The sequence below is a fragment of the Lates calcarifer genome, linkage group LG6, assembly GCF_001640805.2.
Source record: "Lates calcarifer isolate ASB-BC8 linkage group LG6, TLL_Latcal_v3, whole genome shotgun sequence".
In the NCBI taxonomy this organism is placed as follows: domain Eukaryota; kingdom Metazoa; phylum Chordata; class Actinopteri; family Centropomidae; genus Lates; species Lates calcarifer.
The window spans coordinates 9,300,758-9,323,248 of record NC_066838.1 but is presented as its reverse complement, the minus strand read 5'-3'; the positions used below and the strand labels follow the sequence as shown (position 1 = coordinate 9,323,248).

Here is a 22,491-nt window from a genome sequence, read left to right as displayed (position 1 = left end):
GAGAAGAGTCATTATGCCCCTCTTGTCATATTAATCCAGAAATGACAGACGATGGGCAAAAACTTGTGGATGGCGAAAGCTGTAATTTCATCACACAGCTGATGAATAACTTCTGGAAGCTTCATGCCCTCAAACCAAAGAATGCTTTTCTTGCTCCTGCTTGCTTGCCTGGTAAGTGCAAACATTCAAACCCCAAAGTTTTATATTTATTGAATGTCAAAAATACATAGACAGCTACATGATCATGAGTGAACATGGTTCTTCTCCTCCCTGTAAGGCCTAACTCACGTGGAAGCAACAGTAAATGCCTTGGTGGACATCATCCATGCATACTGCACATGTGAACTGGATTACATCAATGTAGCCTCCAAAATCTACATGCAAATGTTACTTTGCCCTGTAAGTATCAAATTCACTAGAATCATATGTCGTTTGGAATTCTTGATTATTGTTGAGATATCAAATCACTGACTGAATTCTGTGATTTTGGGGAAAAATGTGTTTTAATGTGTGTTTTAATCCATTAATGTTGAGTGTTGCCACTGTAACGTTACAGTTTCTATCTTATTAATACTTTTATTTATGCAGGCAGGGCTATCGTATTTACATTTAGAATAGGAACTGTTACATGGATTATTCCAGTGAAAGGCAGTATCAACAGCCGATCATCAAGTAACCATTGTGTATTTGAACCAATTTCAGGACACAGCTGTGAGCTTCGCCTGTAAGCAGGCTCTGATCAGGGTGCTCAGACCAAGAAACAAACGGCGACATGTGACCCTTCCGTCCCCTCCACGCTCCAACACACCCATGGGTAAGTTTGCACAGGCTTTATATAGAGCATCGGTGTATACATTTTATGTTCCCAAGGAGGCTACTTTGTTCTAAGTGTTAAAACCTTGGAGTTCTTAAGTGTTTCAGCATACACATCCCATGGCTGCTCTGTGCTCTGAATGTCTTAATGAAGAATTGAAGCCTATACTGATGCTCCTAAGGTCACAAGTGGATTTAGTTCTGTAAAATTTGTTGGATCATTTCCTTTACCAGGAGACAAGGATGATGATGATGATGATGATGCAGATGACAAAATGCAGTCATCAGTGCTGACTGGAGGAGAGGAGGGAAGACAGGAGAGTCAGGAGCAGAATGAAGTGGACCATGGTGACTTTGAGATGGTGGTGAGCAAAGAGGGGCAATTCAGTCTGTGGGTTGTACTGACATTACTCCTGCATTGTTTACATTATGAGAGGAAACTGGCATGTGTTTACTAAGTCTTGATGCAGAAATAAGAAATAATTGTTCTTCTGTTTCCTTAGTCTGAATCCATGGTCCTGGAGACAGCAGAGAATGTCAACAATGGAAATCCATCTCCCCTGGAGGCTCTGCTGGCTGGAGCCGAGGGCTTCCCCCCAATGTTAGACATCCCTCCTGATGCAGATGATGAAACTATGGTAGAGCTGGCCATCGCTCTCAGTCTTCAGCAGGATCAACAGGGTAAGTCACCAGAAATCATAGAATAAAGAAATAATTCTGTGGCAACCCAGCCAGCCTGGAAGTCCTACTTTACTTTTGGACAGCCTCCCCATCTGTGATGACATTGTTCTCTGCTATTAAGAAGAGAGTTGTTTGAACCAAAAAATTAACTTAAGGACAGGAGGAAAGTGCTGAGAACATTATGGTATTTGGTTATCATGGTCCTCAAAGAGTTGCCTGAATCTTCATCAGGTGAAATATCACTTTAGGGATCAGTATGTTGGGCTAGCATTTGTATTTTTTGACATTTGTAGGCAGTAGCAGCAGCGCCCTTGGCCTTCAGAGCCTTGGCCTGTCTGGCCAAGCCCCAAGCTCCTCTTCACTGGATGCTGGCACCCTTTCAGACACCACTGCATCAGGTAATAAGAGCACCTGCATGATAGCATGTGATCATATGTGATTTTATACCTGTAAGGTCACAGTGACTAATAAATCCTTAACATGAGAGGCACATAGTTTTTTTTTTTCATAGACACAATGTTTAAATTACCTAAATCTAACAGTATTTTATGCATGACTACTGATCATATCCCACCTTAAAACTCATAACCTAATCTGCTGCACAGCTTGTGATCTTAGTTCATAAGTTTGAAATTAAACTATTTTTTTCCTCTTTTCAGTTTCTCAAGTAGCTGTAACATAGCTTCTCACTGTCAAGTTAAACGTCATTATTTTATATGACAATGCCGACAATAGGTTGTCAGAACAACCAATAATGATAGTTGAAGTATTTTGAATGTACTGTATGTTTGTTTTTGTATTGTTAGTGCACAAGTGTAAACTAAGATCATGTATCCTGGCCAGATGACCGTGGTGTATTTACTGTTACAGCTATTGCTATGATTTCAGCCCCGGCGTCAGATGATGAGGGCAGCACAGCTGCTACTGATGGCTCCACGCTGCGGACCTCCCCAGCTGAGCACGGAGGCAGTGTGGGCTCAGAGAGTGGAGGTTCTGCAATCGACTCTGTAGCAGGGGAGCACAGTGGTGGGTGATTTCAGAAAAACGAGTGCCCCTCGAACACAACCAAATGCGAGATACTGGCTTTTGAAAATGCTAGATTTGTTATGAAATGTCATATATGTTTATTTATTTATAATATCTAGAAAATATATAGATATCAGTCTGAATATGTTTGGAGACTGATTTTCAAACAATTTAAGGGGTAATGAACGTTATGCTCCCCAAGCTGTTGATGAGTCTTATCAAACAGCCTCTTAATACACTAGTTTTTAAGTTTACAGATCATCATACATAGTGCCTTGCCGATCCTTCCCTTTCCCCATACCTCAGGTCAAAGTCATGATATCTCCATGATCTGTCATGTCACTAATTCACTCTGAGAAATTGTTTTGAAAATATCTAAACTTAATCATATTTAAACATAATTATTTTTTTCAGTTTGAAACAAAACTTTAACACTTAAAATATACGTACAGTATATACGTACTTCAACTATATCACCATGTTGCCAATTTGCTTAGTTGCATGTGTGCATGCTTGTGTACAGTGTCAGGGCGCAGCAGTGCATATGGGGACACAGCAGTGGAGGGCCACCCTGCAGGCCCAGGCAGTGTGAGTTCCAGCACTGGAGCCATCAGTACCACCACAGCCCAGCAGGAAGGCGAAGGCTCTGAGGGAGAAGGAGAGAATGAGGGAGACATCCACACAAGCAACAGGTCAGGCATCCTGAATGTGAATGAGGGATCAAGATTAAGTGGGATGGTTCAAAATTATGCTCTGCTGACAACAAACATCTGCCCTTAAGTGTTAAGAGACTTTCTCTCTCTACCATCCATGGGTATTGGCACAACTAGGGAAAGGAAAAAGATGGCAGAAAATGTATTTGCTTTTTAGCAGTAAATGTTATGAAAAATGCTACATTAAGCTTAAAATGGTCATCTCTGTTGTAAAAGAAAAAATGTTTTTAATTTTTTTATTTTGTGTTTCAGGCTGCACATGGTTCGTCTTATGCTCCTGGAGCGCTTGCTTCAGCACCTTTCACAGCTCCACAATGTAGGTGGAGTCCAAGCCATCCCTTACATGCAGGTAATCCTCATGTTGACTTCTGACCTGGATGGTGAGGATGAAAAGGATAAGGGTGCCTTGGATGACCTGCTTGCACAGCTCATTGCTGAGCTTGGCATGCACAAGAAGGTAACCACAGTCTCTTTGTGATGAATCAGGCTCAATGTGTCTGTAAATGAATCCTTGCAATGATTCATTAATGATGCTTAAATTGTTATTCCTGTAGGATGTGTCCAAGAAGAATGAGCGTAGCTCCATCAACGAGGTTCACTTGGTCATCATGAGACTGCTCAGCGTCTTTATGTCTCGAACCAAATCTGGCTCCAAATCTTCCTCTGAGGTACACTCTCTGTCTTTTCTTAATGCTGTTCTCATAGATTTAAACCAGTACCAGTGCAATACCAAAATGTCTGGATACAGAAGTGAGTTTCAGCAGGAGTTTCACGCATATTTTGATGGTATTTAACTTGATATACTTGATGTTATACTTGATATTTTGTACTGAATGAAGGAATTACTGTATGAATTTTGACAGCTGTTGGTTTCCTCTCTCTCTCTTTCAGTCTTCTTCCCTCATTTCCAATGCCACAGCAACTGCCTTGCTCAGCCTGGGTGCCATTGACTACTGTCTCCATGTGCTCAAGTCACTCCTGGAGTTCTGGAAGAGCCAACAAGGTGAAGAGGAGCCTGTGACCACCAGCCAGCTCCTCCGCCCACACACAGCCTCTTCTCCTCCAGACATGAGCCCTTTCTTCCTACGCCAATATGTCAAGGTATCACTTTTTATCACTGTAACTTGAAATCTTACTGTGATGTAAGTGAAGTTTATGTGAACTCACTGTGCTTTTCCTGGCATCAGGGGCATGCTGCTGATGTGTTTGAAGCCTACTCTCAGCTGTTGACCGAAATGGTGCTGCGGCTGCCGTATCAGATCAAGAAGATTGCCGACACCAACCCTCGCATTCCTCCTCCTGTCTTTGACCATTCCTGGTTCTACTATCTGTCTGAAGTAAGCTATTGAATGCAGGACTTGTTTGGTTTTCCTTTTCAACATCTGTCCTCAGATGACAAATAAACTCAACTCCTTTTTTGTCCTCAGTACCTGATGATCCAGCAGACTCCATTTGTCAGGAGGCAAGTCAGAAAACTGTTGCTGTTTATCTGCGGCTCCAAGGAAAAATATCGTCAGCTGCGGGATCTGCACACTCTTGACTCCCATGTGCGCAGCATCAAGAAGCTTCTGGAGGAGCAGGGCATCTTCCTCCGGGCTGGCGTGGTCACAGCCACGTCTGGCTCAGCTCTACAGTATGACACACTTATCAGTCTGGTGAGTATCATCAAGATTATGTATGCAGAACTGCCCTTGTATGTGCTATACTGGCAATAAAATATGTTTATGTCATACTCCTTATTTGTCATTTGTCTTAGTGAGCTAGCATATTCTGTGCATATATTCAATAACCCCCATCTGCCAAATTGTTGTTAATACGCTGCTGTACAGATCAAGATTTTTATACCATCCTGTACTTAAGTGTGTGTTGTTTCTCTCGGTTTAGATGGAACATCTTAAAGCTTGTGCTGAAATTGCCACTCAGAGGACGATCAACTGGCAGAAGTTCTGCATGAAGGATGACTGTAAGTTGTTTCAAATCAGTTTTTGTAACTAGAAACAACCAAACTTTCAAGGCCTGCAATGTTAACATTGTTTTTGTCTCTTTTCTCTCCTTTATCTGTCATTGTCTTCTCTTTCCAGCTGTGCTGTACTTCCTGCTCCAGGTCAGCTTCCTTGTGGATGAGGGTGTTTCCCCAGTACTGCTGCAACTGCTGTCCTGTGCCCTGTGTGGCAGCAAGGTTCTGGCCAGCTCCTCCTCTTCCTCCTCATCATTCTCAGGAGGAGGATCCAGTAGTGCTGGGCAGACAGGAGCTTCTCAGTCCTCTCAGAGCAAGTCCTCCAGTAAAAAGAGCAAAAAAGAAGACAAGGACAAAGACAAAGAGGGTGAGGCAGCACCACAGACTTTCTCATACTTCACCCGATAAACCTTAACAGGAGATTTGGGTATTAAAAATTGCTAGTGGATGCTAGTGTCCTGACTGTTGTATCCTTGTGGACTGACCACAGGTGATGGAGTTGGCAGCCAGGAGGATCAGCTGTGTATGGGTCTGGTCAGTCAGCTTAACAAGTTTGCAGACAAGGAGACACTCATTCAGTTCTTGCGCTGCTTCCTGCTGGAGTCAAACTCATCTGCTGTGCGCTGGCAAGCCCACTGCTTGGCTCTTCATATCTACAGGTACTGTTTAAACACACAGACAGTGTAGTTTAGGCTCACTCTTTCATTCTGTCACACACACACTGCCTGATTTACACAAGATAACCTCTTTTAAAGTTTTTTCTTAAATGTAGGCTAATTCAACCATAATACAAAATGTTGCAGCACCTCTGAAAAAAACAAAACATTTGGAATTACACACAATGGAATTAATTTGGGAACAAAAGCATGACTAAATGATTAAATGGTGAAACCATAAGCTGGGCCTTTGGCTGACATCTGAATCTCTCTGCAGGAACTCCAATAAATCTCAGCAGGAGCTGCTGCTGGAACTGACTTGGGCCATCTGGCCTGAGCTCCCTGCATATGGCCGCAAAGCTGCCCAGTTTGTTGACTTGCTTGGATACTTCTCTCTCAAAACCCCTCAGACAGAGAAAAAGGTTTGTTTGAAGGCTTCACGAACTAGGGTTGTACTGACTTTAGCGTTGTACTGAAATCAGATCAAAAGCATCTATGAAGTAACTACATTTCTTAGTGTTTGCTTAACATCGTACTCTGCAAACCTTGGTTGGGATTTTTAGTCCTTGTATAGCTGTTAAAATTCAGCATTCAATAGAACATGGTGTTGTAATGATAATATCCGTAAGTCTCTGAAATTGTTATAATTTTTTCCCTTTCCTGTTCCAGCTCAAGGAGTATTCCCAGAAAGCAGTGGAAATTCTGAGGGCACAGAACCATATCCTGACAAATCACCCTAACTCCAACATCTATAAGTATGTCTACACAAACATGACGTCTTTGTAGCAGGGAATACAACTTTAAGTAGTGGATCTCATCTACATAAAACTGTCATCCTTTGTGTTGTCTCCTGCAGCACTCTGTCAGGCTTGGTGGAGTTTGATGGCTTTTACCTGGAGAGTGACCCCTGCTTGGTGTGCAACAATCCAGAGGTTCCCTTCTCGGTATGTGCAACATAGCCTCACTTAATGGTCAAATATGTAGTCAGAAAGTTTTGCCTTACTTTTGCATTGGTTGAGGGTTTCTGTTTCATCTTGGGTTAGTAATTTGAACAGCTAATGCAAGATGTGGCAGGCTTAGGGTGTTCATCTGATCTATTTTTAGCTATTCATAATGAAAACCACGACAAAGTGATGAATATGTGAACAGAACACAGACAAGTCACAAAAAATACTTCCTTGATCATCTATGGTTCGACCCAAGTAACAGAAACACAGTCTATGATTGTTTTCAAAGTTGTCATGTGTGTCTTCCAGAACATAAAGCTGTCATCTATCAAAGTGGACACCCGCTACACCACCACACAGCAGGTTGTAAAGCTTATTGGCAGTCACACCATCAGCAAAGTCACAGTGAAGATCGGTGACCTCAAACGCACCAAAATGGTCCGCACCATCAATCTCTACTACAATAACCGGACTGTACAGGCTATAGTGGAACTAAAGAACAAGTATGTTTCAGCAAAGAGCTGCTGGTTTTTCTCTCTCCAGTGTTATGTGTTCATGTTGGTTATAAAACATTTGAAGATGCAAAGAATACACTGTCACTTGACAGTATGAAATTAAAGCTCTGCTGTGAATTTGTAGGCCTGCTCGTTGGCACAAAGCCAAGAAAGTTCAGCTGACACCTGGACAAACAGAGGTGAAGATTGACCTTCCCTTACCCATCGTTGCATCCAACCTGATGATTGAGTTCTCAGATTTTTATGAGAACTACCAGGCCTCCACTGAGACCCTGCAGTGTCCCCGCTGCAGTGCCTCTGTGCCCGCCAATCCAGGGGTGTGTGGCAACTGCGGTGAGAATGTGTATCAGTGCCACAAGTGCAGGTGAGTTATAGGTTTCCTCTGCAGTTCTGTAAAGGTAACAGGAGACATTGAAGTTGATTGTATGTAAACTCTGTGGTTGTCTTTCAACAGGTCCATCAACTATGATGAAAAAGACCCCTTCCTGTGCAATGCCTGCGGTTTCTGCAAATATGCCCGATTTGACTTCATGCTTTATGCTAAACCATGCTGTGCTGTGGATCCCATTGAAAATGAGGAGGACAGGAAAAAGGTAAGCAGTCAAGAAAAAGAAAGGATTCAAAAGGGTTTTACAATTCCATAACATCAGCTTCCATGCATGCAGGTGTCCCCATTTGTTGCAGAGGAAGTCAGTTAAGAGAAGTAGTTTCCTCTGTTTTATCTCCCTCTGCTACCATTTAATTTGTGTCTTTATTCTTGTAGGCTGTGACCAACATCAACACCCTGCTGGACAAAGCTGACAGGGTCTACCACCAGCTGATGGGACACCGACCTCAGTTAGAAAGTCTCCTGTCAAAAGTCAATGAGGCAGCACCAGAAAAGCCACAGGTCAGTCATATGAAGGGCATGAACAGTACATGTGTTTCTTCAGTCTAATACTAGATGTCGGATAAGAAACTGTGGCATGAATACTGTTTAGGAAGCCACTTTGTCCACATTTGCTGGTATGAACCTAAATATAAAGTACTGTATTTACAGATAAATCACTTAAATACCTGGGCTATTTTTTATGTGAGTATTCTTTTAAAAAACATTTTTCAGCAAATGCAAATCTCTGAAAGGCTATAATAACCTCTGAATAACAGTATTGACATATCGCTGATACATAGTAGTACAGTAAAATCTTTTAAAAGCCCGTTTCTTATGTCTGTAGTTTGTTTCAATGATATTATTATCTCCTCCAGGATGACACTGGGGCAGGTGCAGGACTTGGCACATCCTCTGCAAATGTGAACAGGTACATTCAGCAGCTGGCTCAAGAGTACAGTGGAGACTGCAAGACATCATTTGATGAACTCTCCAAGATTATACAGGTTAGAATAAAAAAGGACTCAATCTTCCGTGTAACTTGTAGTATTTGTTTTTGTTTTTTTTCTTCTTCTGTTCCTGCTCACATTTAACTATGGCATTTTCTTTTTGTTTACAGAAAGTGCTTGCATCTCGTAAAGAGCTCCTAGAGTATGATCTGCAGCAGAGAGAGGCTGCCACCAAGTCATCCCGGAGCAGCAGCAGCCACCAGCCCACCTTCACTGCCAGTCAGTACCGTGCCCTCTCTGTGCTGGGCTGTGGCCACACATCCTCCACCAAGTGCTATGGCTGTGCCTCAGCTGTCACAGGTCACTGTATCACACTGCTCCGTGCACTGGCGACTAACCCAGCCCTCCGGCAGATCCTGGTCCTCCAGGGGCTCATCCGGGAGCTGTTTGAGTATAACTTGCGGCGTGGTACAGCAGCCATGAGGGAGGAAGTGCGCCAGCTGGTCTGTCTCCTCACCAGGTATGTCCCTCCCTTACCCGTCTGGTTGTACTAAAGTCTAGAAGTTGAATAGAGTCTCTGCTTTTTGCTTTTTAATCTGCTTATACATTGAACTGAAGCAATAGTCATTTATTGTTCTCTCTCTTCTTTCATTCCATGTTTTCCTGCTTTAGAGATCATCCAGAAGCCACCCAGCAGATGAATGACCTCATCATCGCTAAGGTGTCAGCTGCCCTCAAGGGTCACTGGGCCAATCCTGACCTGGTACGTCATCTCACATGTCCTACTATAAGCTGAAGAAATAAAGCTGAAGAAATGAAACTAAAGTTGTTGGAAAATCACTTTTTAATCTTAACAGCAGAGCCACTTGATTGAGCATTTTAACTTAGTTGAATAATGATGAACATGATGTCTTGTTTTCCCGACAGGTTAGCAATCTACAGTATGAGATGTTGCTGCTGACAGACTCGATCTCAAAAGAGGGAGGATGCTGGGAGTTGAGGTTGCGTTGTGGTAGGCTTGATTTCCTAACATTTGCCGGAACTGGTAACTTGTCTGTCTCTGCCTGACCTGAACATTTTTCTGGAACTACCTTCTTCTGATTTTTTTTTGTCATGTTTTCACTCCTCTATCGTACAGCCTTTACTGTGTTGGGGGATGTCATTGTTACTGGTCACAACTTAAGTCTGTGTCTAAAAGCATTGTATGTTTTTGTTCACATAGCTCTCAGTCTATTCCTCATGTCGGTGAATATAAAGACGCCTGTGGTGGTGGAGAACATCACTCTTATGTGTTTGAGAATCCTTCAAAAGCTGATCAAGCCCCCTGCTCCCACCAGCAAGAAGAACAAGGTAAATATACTGTAACTCTGTAATTTCACCTCATACCTGTCATGTAATCTGCCTTTAGATAGTTTTAGGTGGCAGTGGTGCAGTTAAGGTCGAAGATGGTTGAAGAAATTTCAGTCATTAGGGCCAAACAAAAAATACCAGAGTCAATTTTGTAAGCTGAAATGTAATAATAATAATAAATTAATTTTGATACACCAGCTCAGGAAATATAAAAGTTACATATGCAGTGTCTGTCAGTTACCACATGGTTGTTACACGTTCTCTTATGCTTTTGTTCAAAGGATGCTGCTACTGAGTCTCTGACCACAGTCAGGCCCTACAGCAATGAAATCCATGCCCAGGCCCAACTCTGGCTCAAGAAGGACCCCAAAGCATCTTATGAGGCCTGGAAAAAGTGCCTCCCTGCAAGATGTAAGTTCAGTGTCTGAACAAATATGCAGCATGTCAGTGTTACAACATGGTCCTCTCATTTATTTATACATTTATAGTGAAATAATGAAAACTCATTATGATGAGCTTTTCTTGTTGACTTTATCTTGATTACCACAGGCCAGGAGACCATGACGAAACCTCAGGGGAAGGCAGAGTTGCGGAAGCAGTATCTGCTAGAGAAGTATGTGTGGAAGTGGAAGCAGTTTATGAGGTCCAGAAAAGGTGAAGGCCTGTTCCCTCGCCTGCTCAAACTGAGTCACAACAACTGGCTGCGGCAGGTAAAGGGAAAAAAACAAAAAATGATTGTTTCTGTTGTTGTTACATTAATTGTACTTAAATTTTAACTAATAAATGTATCCTCTGAAAATAAAATTGTTGACTTTGTTGCAGGTCTTGTTCACACCTGCCACTCAGGCAGCCAGACAGGCAGCCTGCACCATTGTGGAGGCCCTTACAACAATCCCCAGTCGCAAGCAACAGGTCCTGGATCTGCTCACAAGGTATGAACCTCAAACAGTAAAACTGATTATCACATCATGAGGATTGTAAATAAACTGTTATTAGACTACAGTAAGATTTACGCTGTACAAAAGGTTAATATATATGATAGTAAATATTCTACTGTCTTTATAACAAACAAATATGTTTGTCAGAAAAAAATTGTTAAATGTTTCAGAAATTGTCACACAGAAGACTCTCTACTACAAACATCTTGAAATGAGAAAACTAAAATTAAATTGTAAAATTTAACTATTGATTAAATTAAAAATGTACTCTGTTCATGTTTGTCTGTCAGTTATCTGGATGAGCTGAGTGTAGCTGGAGAGTGTGCAGTGGAATATCTGGGTCTGTACCAGAAGCTGATCAAGCCAACACACTGGAAGGTTTACCTAGCTGCCCGTGGAGTCCTGCCCTACATTGGTAACCTGATCACCAAGGTAATGCGCTTTCTTCCCCAGAAAATAACATTGTGCTTTTTATGTGTTTTATTTCATTTAAAGTGTATTTATCTATACTGATAACAAATATGACAAATGTCAATAAAACTAAATCTTTTAATTCTCTAGGAAATAGCCAATCTGCTGGCTCTGGAGGAGGCTACACTCAGCACAGACTTGCAGCAAGGCTACGCCCTCAAGAGCTTGACTGGTACATTAGTTTTCCTGTTACTGTTTATCTGACAAAGCAGTGTAAGGTATAGATGAGACTTGAAACACGATTCTAAAACATTTGATAGAGATGATTTGTTTCTCATAAGCAGACTGCAAAGCAAACTTTAATATTAAATTCATTAATTTTTAAAATTTGTTTTGATGCCTTTGATGAATATTAAAATGATTTGTGTGTGTTTGGTGCCCCTGCAGGATTGCTCTCTTCTTTTGTGGAGGTGGAGTCCATCAAGCGACATTTCAAAAGTAGGTTGGTCGGCACAGTGCTCAATGGTTATCTGTGTCTGAGGAAGCTGGTGGTGCAGCGTACCAAACTCATCGACGAGACTCAGGACATGCTGCTTGAGATGCTGGAGGACATGACGACAGGTCTGCACTGACTCACTCAAAAGTCATGAAATTCAACCATGTCACAAATGATATTGTTAGAGCAATTTTTTGTTTTCACACTTGATAACATAAAAGAATATTTTTGGTCACTATTAAGAAGGAATCCACAAAAAATCTTGTAAAGTGAAGAAATTCAACAGAGGTCATTATATGTTGTATGTCTATGAATCTTGTTCATAGGTACTGAGTCTGAAACCAAAGCCTTCATGGCAGTGTGCATAGAGACTGCAAAACGGTACAACCTGGATGACTACAGGACACCTGTGTTCATTTTTGAGAGGCTGTGCAGCATCATCTATCCTGTGAGTTCCCTGATGTGTTTCATTTAAAACGCCCTACAGAATAATGCTGTAAAAATCAGTGTAGCTGTGAATTTGTCTTAATCTGGGACTTTTGTTTCCTATTCTTTGTCTAGGAGGAGAATGAGGTGACAGAGTTCTTTGTGACCCTGGAAAAGGATCCTCAGCAGGAGGACTTCCTGCAGGGCCGAATGCCAGGAAACCCCTACAGCAGCAATGAGCCCGGCATTGGCCCTCTAATGAGGGACATCAAGAACAAGATCTGCCAAGACTGTGACCTGGTGGCGCTTCTTGAAGATGACAGTGGCATGGAGGTAAAGTGACCTATTAATTATTTTTGTTTTTTGTTATTTTTTTACTTTCATGTACTTTTCCTGTTTTTGATGCTAGCTTTCATCAAGCTCTTGTGTGTTTCTCAAGGAATTTTAAAATCTGACATATTACAAGAATTTGTTTTGATGTCACTTTGTTCCCTTTAGCTTCTGGTAAACAACAAAATCATTAGCTTGGATCTGTCAGTGGCTGAGGTCTACAAGAAGGTGTGGTGCCCTACAAATGAGGTGAGAGTCCCAAACAGTTTGTGAATGCATGATACTTTAAACAACATTTTGAATTTTGTGGACTGTCATCAAATTATTACAGTACTCCTAATAGTAGCGTAATAAGGTGATTCGTGTTAGTCATAGAGCCTGTTGGTTTTCTTTTTTCAAGGGTGAGCCGATGAGAATCATCTATCGAATGAGAGGTCTGCTGGGAGATGCTACTGAGGAGTTCATAGAGTCACTGGATTCCACCACAGGTTTGACTTACTGTTAATTTACTGTATGTTTTGTTTAACTTGTTCTGGACATTTTGTTTGCCACCACATTCACCTGTAATTAGTATATTCTTGAAAGAGATGAATATGCAGTATCTCATCTCTATTGAAGAAAAAATATTGTACCTCGGCTTTTTACAGATGAGGAGGAGGATGATGAGGAGGTGTACAAAATGGCAGGCGTTATGGCACAGTGTGGAGGACTGGAGTGTATGCTCAACCGGCTGTCTGGAATCAAAGATTTCAAACAAGGAAGACATCTGCTCACTGTAAGCCAACATTTTTTTTCTGTCAACAAATCCTTTACAATGAGAATTTAATCTTTATTCTCTGACCTTCTTAGAAAAACTGAAACTAGAATTTTGCAAATAAAATCTGATGAAAGTCGGAAACCTTTTCAGCTTTTCAAGCTCATCATCTCTCGCCTGATGTGTCGATTATCTTTACAAGGGCTGCAACTAACTAGTATTTTCATTATCAAACTGCTGATGATTTTTCTTGATTAATCGTTTGGTGGCATAAAACATCAGAAAACAGTGAAAAATGCTTATCACAATTACTTAGCACAAGGTCATGTCATTAAATGTCTTTGTCAAATCAACAGCATAAACATAGTCACATTTTTTTTTTTAAGCATTATGAGACTTTGGAAACAAAAGCAGAGCTGCAGAGTTGACCGGTGTGTATCTGTCTCACTCACAGGTTTTACTGAAGTTGTTCAGTTATTGTGTGAAGGTGAAGATCAACAGGCAGCAGCTGGTCAAACCAGAAATGAACACACTCAACGTCATGCTGGGAACTCTAAACCTGGTGAGTGTTACACTGACGGCGATATGTCATCTGATTAGTGAGGAGAACGGGTGCAGTGTAATCTTAACCACACTTTTAAAATGCAACATATCAGTTATTTTGTTATGTGTTTTAGAAAATCTTTAATGTGTTTTGTTTTGTTTTTTTTAATTTTAGGCTTTAGTGGCAGAGCAGGAGAGTAAGGACAGTGGTGGTGCGTCCATAGCAGAGCAAGTCCTGAGCATCATGGAGATCATTCTGGATGAAGCCAACGCAGAGATTTCAGAGGACAAGGTAAGACTGTAAAGCACATTTAACACTATGACTTAAGAAGTTTGACACTATTATATTAACCTGAGGAAAAAAAACATCCCAATTCTTGTTTGATTTAAATGGGAATCGGTTTGTCTTTCACAGGGTAACCTGCTGCTGACAGGGGACAAAGATCAGCTGGTCATGTTGTTAGACCAAATCAACACCCCATTTGTGCGCTCCAACCCCAGCGTGCTACAGGGTCTGCTGCGCATCATCCCATACCTGTCCTTTGGTGAACTGGAGAAGATGAGGATTTTGGTGGAACGTTTCAAACCGTGTTGCAGCTTTGACAAGTGAGCATTACTTCTTTTTTCAAAATGGTGTGTTTGTGTATTGACAACTGTGGAAACTTAACCTTTCATTTGTTTTCTAAGGTATGATGAGGAGCACAGTGCAGATGACAAAGTGTTTCTGGACTGCTTCTGTAAAATCGCTGCTGGTATCAAAAATAACAGCAACGGGCATCAGCTCAAAGATCTTATTCTCCAAAAGGGAATCACACAGAGTGCACTGGACTACATGAAGAAACATATCCCAAATGCCAAAAAGTAGGTGTCTCAGAGCTTCAGATGTGTAAAGAAATCTGAAGTCATAATCTTTCATGTAATAAAATATTTGTGCTTTTGCTTCAACCTTCTTAAATCTTTGTGCTCTGAAATCTCTCATTAGTCTGGATGCAGACGTCTGGAAGAAGTTCCTCTCCAGACCAGCTCTACCCTTCATTCTCCGATTGCTTCGTGGTTTGGCTACCCAGCATCCCCCCACACAGGTACTAATACTTGTAATAAAAAACTCAGCTGCCTAATGCCTAGTTCCCTCACATGGAGGAATAGACACACAGTGAACTCCACATCAACAAATACACCTAACTACCTAACATGACTGGATGTCTACTTATCTTCTGTCCAGGTGCTAATAGGCACAGATTCAATAACCAACTTGCACAAGCTGGAGCAGGTATCCAGTGACGAAGGCATCGGCACTCTGGCAGAGAACCTTCTGGAGGCCCTGAGGGAGCACAGTGATGTCAACCTGAAGATTGAAGCAGCGCGCAGGGAGACGAGAGCTGAGAAGAAGCGAATGGCTATGGCCATGAGGCAGAAGGCCCTGGGAACACTGGGCATGACGGTACTCTTCTCCTCTTTTATCTAACTTTCTCCTCTCCATAGTCTTTTTTTTTCTCTCCTTTCTTTGTTGTAATACTGTTAATTTGTACTGTTCTGCCACTGTCACCTTGTCATGTCATTAACACAGCCCAGTATTAAATTGTTAATTTCTGCTCATGTGTTTGCCTTTCAGACCAATGAGAAGGGTCAGGTGGTGACTAAGACTTCGCTGTTGAAGCAAATGGAGGAGCTGATAGAGGAGCCGGGCTTAACCTGCTGTATCTGTAGAGAAGGTTACAAGTTTCAGGTACAACAACACATCAAGGATTATGAGTGGATCACATCATATAGTATTTCATTGATTGTTAAAAAATACATTCTTTTTTTTTTTAAGCTGGTGATCTCATTGTAGATGCTATTGAAACACTCAGCTTTTACATGATGACAGAAGTTGCAAAATTTAGTTTGGAGTAAATTATTTTGCCTATCAGTTGTCTCTGATAGTACTTTTACGCAGATAAAGTGATAAAACATTGTTGAGTGCAGATTTAGAAGTCTATTTAAGAAAAAAGTCTTGGACTGATTTGTGTTGGTGTTTTGAGTTAACATTTGTCTCTTTTTTCCTAGCCGACCAAAGTCCTGGGTATTTACACTTTCACAAAGCGTGTGGCCTTGGAGGACTTTGAAAACAAGCCTCGCAAGCAGCAGGGCTACAGCACTGTGTCGCACTTTAACATAGTCCACTATGACTGCCATCTGGCAGCTGTCAGGTAACAATAAACACCTTCTGCACCTGCTGATGTTTAAAGTACTAAAGAAATTTTCCACTGTAACTTCACCTTTTACTTAGTCTAATTTTTATTTTTCCTTTTTCCCGGGGTAGGCTGGCTCGTGGGCGAGAGGAGTGGGAGAGTGCTGCTCTCCAGAACGCCAACACCAAGTGCAATGGGCTGCTTCCTGTGTGGGGGCCGCATGTTCCAGAATCAGCCTTTGCTACATGCTTAGCAAGGTAAAATCTCACACATCAGCATGCACACAGATGGCAAAAGTTTAACTTAATTTGGCACACAATCAGTCATTCCACACTGGGTTTCTCTCCGCTGCACAGGCACAACACATATCTGCAGGAGTGCACAGGCCAGCGGGAGCCCACGTACCAACTCAACATCCATGACACCAAACTGCTGTTCCTCCGCTTTGCTACCGAACAATCGTTCAGCGTGGACACGGGAGGAGGAGGCCGAGAGAGCAACATCCACCTCATCCCCTACATCATCCACACTGTGCTCTACGTCCTCAACACGTATGTACCTCTTTGATGTAAAATTGTATCTGACCACAGAAATTACTCCTCATACGTTCCATCAACACCAGCGCCCAGCTGCTAGATGTGTGGTGAAGAGATGACACATAAACTAAAAGTCACCTTATCTGACCAACATTCGGGTGGTATGTCTCATGTATTACCATCTCACTTTACTGTGCAAACTCTGTCACTGCAGTACAAGGGCTACATCTCGGGAAGAGAAGAACCTGCAGAGTTTCCAGGAGCAGCCATGTGAGAAATGGGTGGAGAGCTCGTATGAGGTGGAAGGACCGCACTATTTCACCATCTTGGCCATGCACATCATGCCACCTGAACGCTGGAGGAGTTCACGTTTATACTTCCTAAGAAGACTCCTGGTCGCCGCACATGCACGCAAGGTCTCGGCAGTCTGCGCCAACAAGTATGACACTTAATCTCTTTTTCATTTTTCTATCTCTGTTTTACAGCTGATGCAGAGTTAAAGCAGCAGCTTTGTCAACCATATAAATTAACTTCAGGTTGGATCAAGTTGGAAATACAGCAACATCAAATGCTAATTTTATTCTATGGGTGGGATTTAAGGGTGTTCACCAAAGACAAGAATTTCAAACATACAAATGTTCTGAGTTACGAAAATCATACTGAAGTCTGTGTACTATATTTATATTCATATTTGAAACACTGTTTATCTCAAAACTGTCCTCCTGTTTTATTTTCAGGCTCACAGACAAAGCACCAAAGGAATATGCAGTCTATCGCTCGCCTCTTCTCTTCTGGGGCCTTGTGGATCTTGTCTATGACATGTTCAGGGTAAATGTGTTAAAAATCAAAACCATTGTGTATACTGACGCCACAAACCAATTATATTCTGCCGTTTGTGTGTTCTGTATTTTGTTGGGATGTTTTCAGTTCAAGTCTTGTAAAGACGTGACGTAATATTTCTTATCTGCTGTTTGGCTATACAGAAAGTTCCCACCAGCAACACAGAGGGGGGCTGGTCCTTCTCGTTGGCAGAATATGTCCGCCACAACGACATGCCCATCTATGAGGCGTCAGAGCGAGTGCTCAGGACCTTCCAGGATGAACTCATGCCCGCCGAGTCCTTGTCAGAGTTCTTTGATGTTGTAGGTCAGTATGCATACACACCTGATTAACTTCATCACTGTTAAATTATCAAAATGAAAAGGTAAAATTATTCTTAAACACCTCAGCTTCAGAGATCAAACTCAGAATCTGAATTGAAAGCTGATGTCATGTTTCTCTTCCAGGTCTCCTCTCTGAAATCGCAGACCCAGACCTCTTCCTGCAAGAATTGTTGAACTCTTTGCCCTGATGGCCAACCTCAGCCCACACCCCTCCAACACACAACATAACACTGGGACACCTACCAACTGAAAGAAAATGATTTTCTCTTTTTACACACTGACACACATGCAGAGTACACACACACACACACACACACACACACACACACACACAGTACACACCATGCTTCCTGCTCACCTCCCTCCCCCATATGACATCCTCAAATTAACTTTAAGCAGAATCTATGTGTAGTCTAAAATAAATCATCCACTTTTGGCAACGTCTCTGTAACGTTTAACGCAAAAACACAATGCTGTTAAAGGCTGGGGGTGGGGAGACACACTAAAACAGAATTTTTTTGCATTGTCCCCCTGATTCAGAACGCTTCAGTGTAGAGTTAAGTATGTGACTAAGTTAAGTATGTTTCTTGCCAAGTTCAAGACAAGAGATCTGTGACTCAGTTGATCATTAAACCAGAAACATTTTGTGTATTTTCTGGTTCAAGACTGTTAACGCCAACAAACCTGAAGCTCACAGATTGTCACAGAATGGCGGGATGAGAGTATTTAATGATGCATATTTTGAAAAAAAAAATAAAAAATTGTCCACTTGATGTGAAGAATTCTGTTTTAGGGTGGACATGGTTTTGGCTTTTCAAACCCCCCTACCCCCCTCAAATTTGGGGTGTAATGTGAAGGTAACTACAAATGTTTTGGGATTTGACCCACCACGTATTAGGAGTGGCATTTGATTTTATCTTGTTTTCATTTTTCATTTGTTTGGTTTAAGTTTGTTTTTGGTCAGGGCTTTTTAAAATGGCAGAAGGTTTCAGTGTCACATGGTTATGAGCCAACCTGTCCTTTCTTCCGGGCTTTTGCTGTTTGGTCTTCATGTAGGTTCTAACTGGAATTTGAGTGATGGACAGAAAAAAAGCTTTTTGATTTAGTGTGTTTGTGTAAGGTTTCTTTTATCAGCCTCTGAAGCAAAATGAGGAAAAGAACGATGAATAAAAGTTTGTTTTATTTTCTTCCATAAAGCTATGCCTTGGTCACTTTGGACTTGTGAAAGATTCGATCTGTTGCAACTAAATATCAGACCTGTCTAAATTAATAATAAAACAGACCTACATTGTATCCTATAACTTTTTCTTTGACTAATTGTTTTGTCGTTCAGTTTGGTTTCTTCCCCCAGCAGTCTATTTATTTCTCGAGCCTCTCTACACAACTTTAATTTAGATTTTGATTTTTTCCCCCACAATCACTGGTAACACTCTTGTTTTCAATCCCCACAACAGATTTCTAGATTTCAAGTAAAGCGCCGCTGAGTTTTATCCTCAGCGACTGATCGATCAACCTTTCAGCTGAAACAGTTAAAAAGGTGTCCTTGTACTCGAGAGTCGAATGCATGGTGTGGAGTTCACCCAGTTTATTGTTAATTCGCCTATTCCCGCTGCTACAATGTTCAACTGTTGCTGAATGTCTGCTTTTTGAAATTAGCTCATGATTAATAAAGCCGTAATAATTCCAAATCTGACCCAGGGTAACCTCTTCTGTTCCCGCTGCTGTTAATGCTCTTAAAAAGGGATGTTACCACCATCTGTTTGTTTTCTGCTCAGCTGATGACGGTGCTGGTAAAATGTCCTGTGAGGAGGCACAGGATAGACTTGCAGTTTCACATTTTCACATTGGAATTGCATCAGATCACCATATTTACACACTGAAAAATTACAACAACCAATACTTTTTTCAGTGTAAATAAAGGCATGTTGGCAGTGTTTTAAAATGGCTTTGCTTTCTTTCAGTTTAGTTCTTAAACTAATATTCAGCCTTTCATGGTGTTGGCCTGTTTTTTGTTTTTTTTAAAGGACCAGCAGTGTTTCCCCAAAGACCTCCAGTTGGTCTGCCTGGTATCATCCCCTGGTGTTGTGGATGGGTCTTCTCTGTCACTCAGATTCATTTGTATTGATATTAACAGTAACAGAATGACCCACATAATATCAGTACTGGAGATGCACTCAGAGATGACACCTGAGTGAAGCATTTAATGATTCACACACACACTACACAGTACTCTACACCTGAGCTGCTAACAACCGGATCATGTGGGTCTAAAAGCTAACTGTCTCTCAGCCTGGTGCTATAACATCCATCCTCTGACTCTGCTCTTCATGTCCAGTGATGAAATTAGAACGAAAACCTGAAAGACTTGTGGGTCAATAATTTTTAAAAGAACCTATTCACCTGTTCTTCTGAGGTGTTAGGTTCATGAGAGTCCACAGAGATTATGTCATTAGGTACACCAGTATAACGGCCACTAGAGGGCGATATTCACTAAGACACTTAGATGTGTCATTGGTGAGTTGATGTTCCCTGTTTTAGTTTAAACCTAATATAAACAGTCAAACTGAATAATACTGGGGGGGAAAATGAAAAAAAAAAGTTCTAACACAACAATTAAAGAAAACATAAAAGTTTATTTTCAACTTGTGTATAAAAGCACACACTGCACATTTTACTTTCAGCTTTCAGTGAGACATTTTATACTTAATTAAAAATAACATAATTCACAATGTCATAAAACATTTACAAAACAAAGTATGCATTGGCATAAACATTTCCCCTTTGTACAAAGGAATATGGCTTTAAGTTAACAAAACCTCAACAACATAAAATATACATTTCAAGGCCCAGTTGTGGACCAATAAGATCACAGTATAAGGTCATAGATCTGGGTATAGAACTCCAATCTTTTCTACCTCTTACACTTACTGTTGAGTGAAAACAAAAAAAAGCTGAAAAACATTTTCCATGCAGAGCTTCTTCTCCACATAATGCGATATACTCAGTGTTTCAGCTTGTAGATATTCACACACATAGTCCCACATGCTGTTTCACGTTGCATGTTGTCTTCATGTGTCTGCCCAGTTCTTACTGTCAGCACAGTGGGGCCACATCCTCTGCAGGTGAGGGGAACAGCCTCATGGCCTCTCTGGAGGATTTGGTGTAGCCATTGTGGAAAATCAAGGCCTTCTTCACTGCAAAGAAAGAGACTGTCTTGTCCCACACGTCAGAGCCGGACACCCCAGAGTTGAGTTGGCTCTCCAGGGCCGAGCGGAGCCTCACCGCTCTGTCTGTGCACTTCCTCTCCAGAATCATCATTTTACACATGCTGAGGACAAAAGAAGAGAAACATCAGATCATTGTTGCAATAGCAAAACTGTGGAGGCAGATTCTCAGAAATGAGTATCTTAAACCTTGGGCATTTACAATCCAAACATAAATCCTACTACGCAAGTGAGAAAATGTTTTTTTGTTCATTTGGTTGAACTGACCCTTTAACAGATCATTTTGAACAGCTGCCCCAAAAGCCAGAACTTTCAAAACTTTCAAGGTAGAGATTAAAGAAGAGAAAAAAGCTGAAGATCAGTAAAATGAACTTCTTCTAGAGATGAGTTTCCTCCATTTGAGCTTACGTTGTGTGCTGATCCCTCATGGTGAATGTGAAGTCAGATGGCGTCCAGTCAGTCCAGGCCTGTGTCGGGTAGAAGAGGTGTTCAGGGTTATGATTTTACCCACCGAGACCTCCATCCCTTATATACTTATACCAACTTTCCCATCGATTTAATGCAATGCTGGTTCTCACAGTGGTTGGCCAATCACAAAGCAGTGTTATGACAATAGGATGTGAATGAATTAGTTGAATTCATGGGGTACAATGGCCCCAATCCAAACAAACAGGTGGGAGGGGCCCTTCGTTGGCCCCTTGTCGCTCGGCCGATGCACCACAACGAGGGAGAGATCCTCATTATTGTATGGGCCGGGAGTGATATGTGGTGGGAACGTGGTGGAAAAACATCTGCCTGAGGACGACCTACACAGAAGAGAAGGACATCCATTTACAAGACGTCTCTGTGTCCATGTAGCAAGATGGTGGACAGAGATGTTAAGTCAAAAGCTGATTGGAAGCAACCTGAGCTTCTACTTTTTTAGTCTAAAAATTTACAGAAATTGATTAAATGTAGAAGTAGTGCCCATAAGAGAAGACTTAGTAAAAACTATCAATACTTGAGTTTCTAATGTTTTTATTATTTATTATATTTCTGTTTTTTTTTTCTGAATCCTCTTTCTGTCGCAACAATTTTATAATGTGAAACAATATTCACTCTTTCTCAGCCCTTCATCTCTCATCTCAACATATGATTTTTTACACCCTTTCCTTCCTAAACTTTGAAAACAAACTCATCAAACTATCCTCAAAGTTTCCCAGCCTCCACACACACACACACACACTCACACTCCCTATTCTTTTTATTTAACTTTCTGTCTCTATTTCAGCCTTTCCAATTCTCACGGTGAGCGTCTCCCATGCTTGATTGGCTGACAATAGTGTACGATCAGTCCAGATGGTGTGCCTGGAAGCCCTGTTGACAGCCCTGTCTTCCTGGGTGTGTGTGTGTGTGTGTGTGTGTGTGTGCTGGGAGGAGGGTGGAGGGAGGGGGGTTGGTCACTCAATCTCTGTTCGATGGGGCACACTTCCTTTGTGCAGCCGGCCTCAGTGTCATTAACACTGAAGTGTGGGAAGCCTGGGA

General features: G+C 41.6%; 1 protein-coding gene across 13 annotated transcripts in view; it reads left to right on the top strand.

Annotated features, from left to right (window-relative positions):
* The window catches only part of ubr4 (ubiquitin protein ligase E3 component n-recognin 4), a 49,068-nt gene extending 29,632 nt beyond the window's left edge, over positions 1–19,436 (top strand). For 6 of the 13 annotated variants that reach the window (XM_051071147.1, XM_051071140.1, XM_051071143.1 and 3 more), the window contains 54 exons: positions 40–171; positions 278–399; positions 703–814; positions 1,048–1,178; positions 1,317–1,494; positions 1,788–1,892; positions 2,365–2,520; positions 3,044–3,212; positions 3,486–3,690; positions 3,788–3,901; positions 4,125–4,334; positions 4,421–4,570; positions 4,661–4,888; positions 5,118–5,196; positions 5,315–5,557; positions 5,681–5,849; positions 6,124–6,268; positions 6,516–6,601; positions 6,703–6,790; positions 7,103–7,296; positions 7,433–7,672; positions 7,763–7,901; positions 8,072–8,197; positions 8,348–8,380; positions 8,554–8,682; positions 8,796–9,145; positions 9,298–9,388; positions 9,553–9,637; positions 9,848–9,975; positions 10,257–10,386; positions 10,525–10,685; positions 10,798–10,907; positions 11,204–11,345; positions 11,475–11,556; positions 11,772–11,945; positions 12,147–12,268; positions 12,382–12,579; positions 12,745–12,825; positions 12,977–13,064; positions 13,224–13,351; positions 13,785–13,892; positions 14,049–14,165; positions 14,289–14,479; positions 14,561–14,734; positions 14,856–14,955; positions 15,096–15,314; positions 15,486–15,599; positions 15,920–16,062; positions 16,176–16,301; positions 16,401–16,595; positions 16,795–17,019; positions 17,318–17,408; positions 17,564–17,726; positions 17,867–19,436. In XM_051071147.1, coding sequence (XP_050927104.1) covers positions 40–171; positions 278–399; positions 703–814; positions 1,048–1,178; positions 1,317–1,494; positions 1,788–1,892; positions 2,365–2,520; positions 3,044–3,212; positions 3,486–3,690; positions 3,788–3,901; positions 4,125–4,334; positions 4,421–4,570; positions 4,661–4,888; positions 5,118–5,196; positions 5,315–5,557; positions 5,681–5,849; positions 6,124–6,268; positions 6,516–6,601; positions 6,703–6,790; positions 7,103–7,296; positions 7,433–7,672; positions 7,763–7,901; positions 8,072–8,197; positions 8,348–8,380; positions 8,554–8,682; positions 8,796–9,145; positions 9,298–9,388; positions 9,553–9,637; positions 9,848–9,975; positions 10,257–10,386; positions 10,525–10,685; positions 10,798–10,907; positions 11,204–11,345; positions 11,475–11,556; positions 11,772–11,945; positions 12,147–12,268; positions 12,382–12,579; positions 12,745–12,825; positions 12,977–13,064; positions 13,224–13,351; positions 13,785–13,892; positions 14,049–14,165; positions 14,289–14,479; positions 14,561–14,734; positions 14,856–14,955; positions 15,096–15,314; positions 15,486–15,599; positions 15,920–16,062; positions 16,176–16,301; positions 16,401–16,595; positions 16,795–17,019; positions 17,318–17,408; positions 17,564–17,726; positions 17,867–17,931 — 7,784 coding nt within the window. In that variant the 3' untranslated portion in view covers positions 17,932–19,436. The remainder of the gene's footprint in view (positions 1–39; positions 172–277; positions 400–702; positions 815–1,047; positions 1,179–1,316; positions 1,495–1,787; positions 1,893–2,364; positions 2,521–3,043; positions 3,213–3,485; positions 3,691–3,787; positions 3,902–4,124; positions 4,335–4,420; positions 4,571–4,660; positions 4,889–5,117; positions 5,197–5,314; positions 5,558–5,680; positions 5,850–6,123; positions 6,269–6,515; positions 6,602–6,702; positions 6,791–7,102; positions 7,297–7,432; positions 7,673–7,762; positions 7,902–8,071; positions 8,198–8,347; positions 8,381–8,553; positions 8,683–8,795; positions 9,146–9,297; positions 9,389–9,552; positions 9,638–9,847; positions 9,976–10,256; positions 10,387–10,524; positions 10,686–10,797; positions 10,908–11,203; positions 11,346–11,474; positions 11,557–11,771; positions 11,946–12,146; positions 12,269–12,381; positions 12,580–12,744; positions 12,826–12,976; positions 13,065–13,223; positions 13,352–13,784; positions 13,893–14,048; positions 14,166–14,288; positions 14,480–14,560; positions 14,735–14,855; positions 14,956–15,095; positions 15,315–15,485; positions 15,600–15,919; positions 16,063–16,175; positions 16,302–16,400; positions 16,596–16,794; positions 17,020–17,317; positions 17,409–17,563; positions 17,727–17,866) is intronic. The other 7 variants (XM_018688860.2, XM_051071145.1, XM_051071146.1 and 4 more) reach the window with 4 other exon arrangements.
* The last annotated feature ends 3,055 nt before the right edge of the window (positions 19,437–22,491 follow it).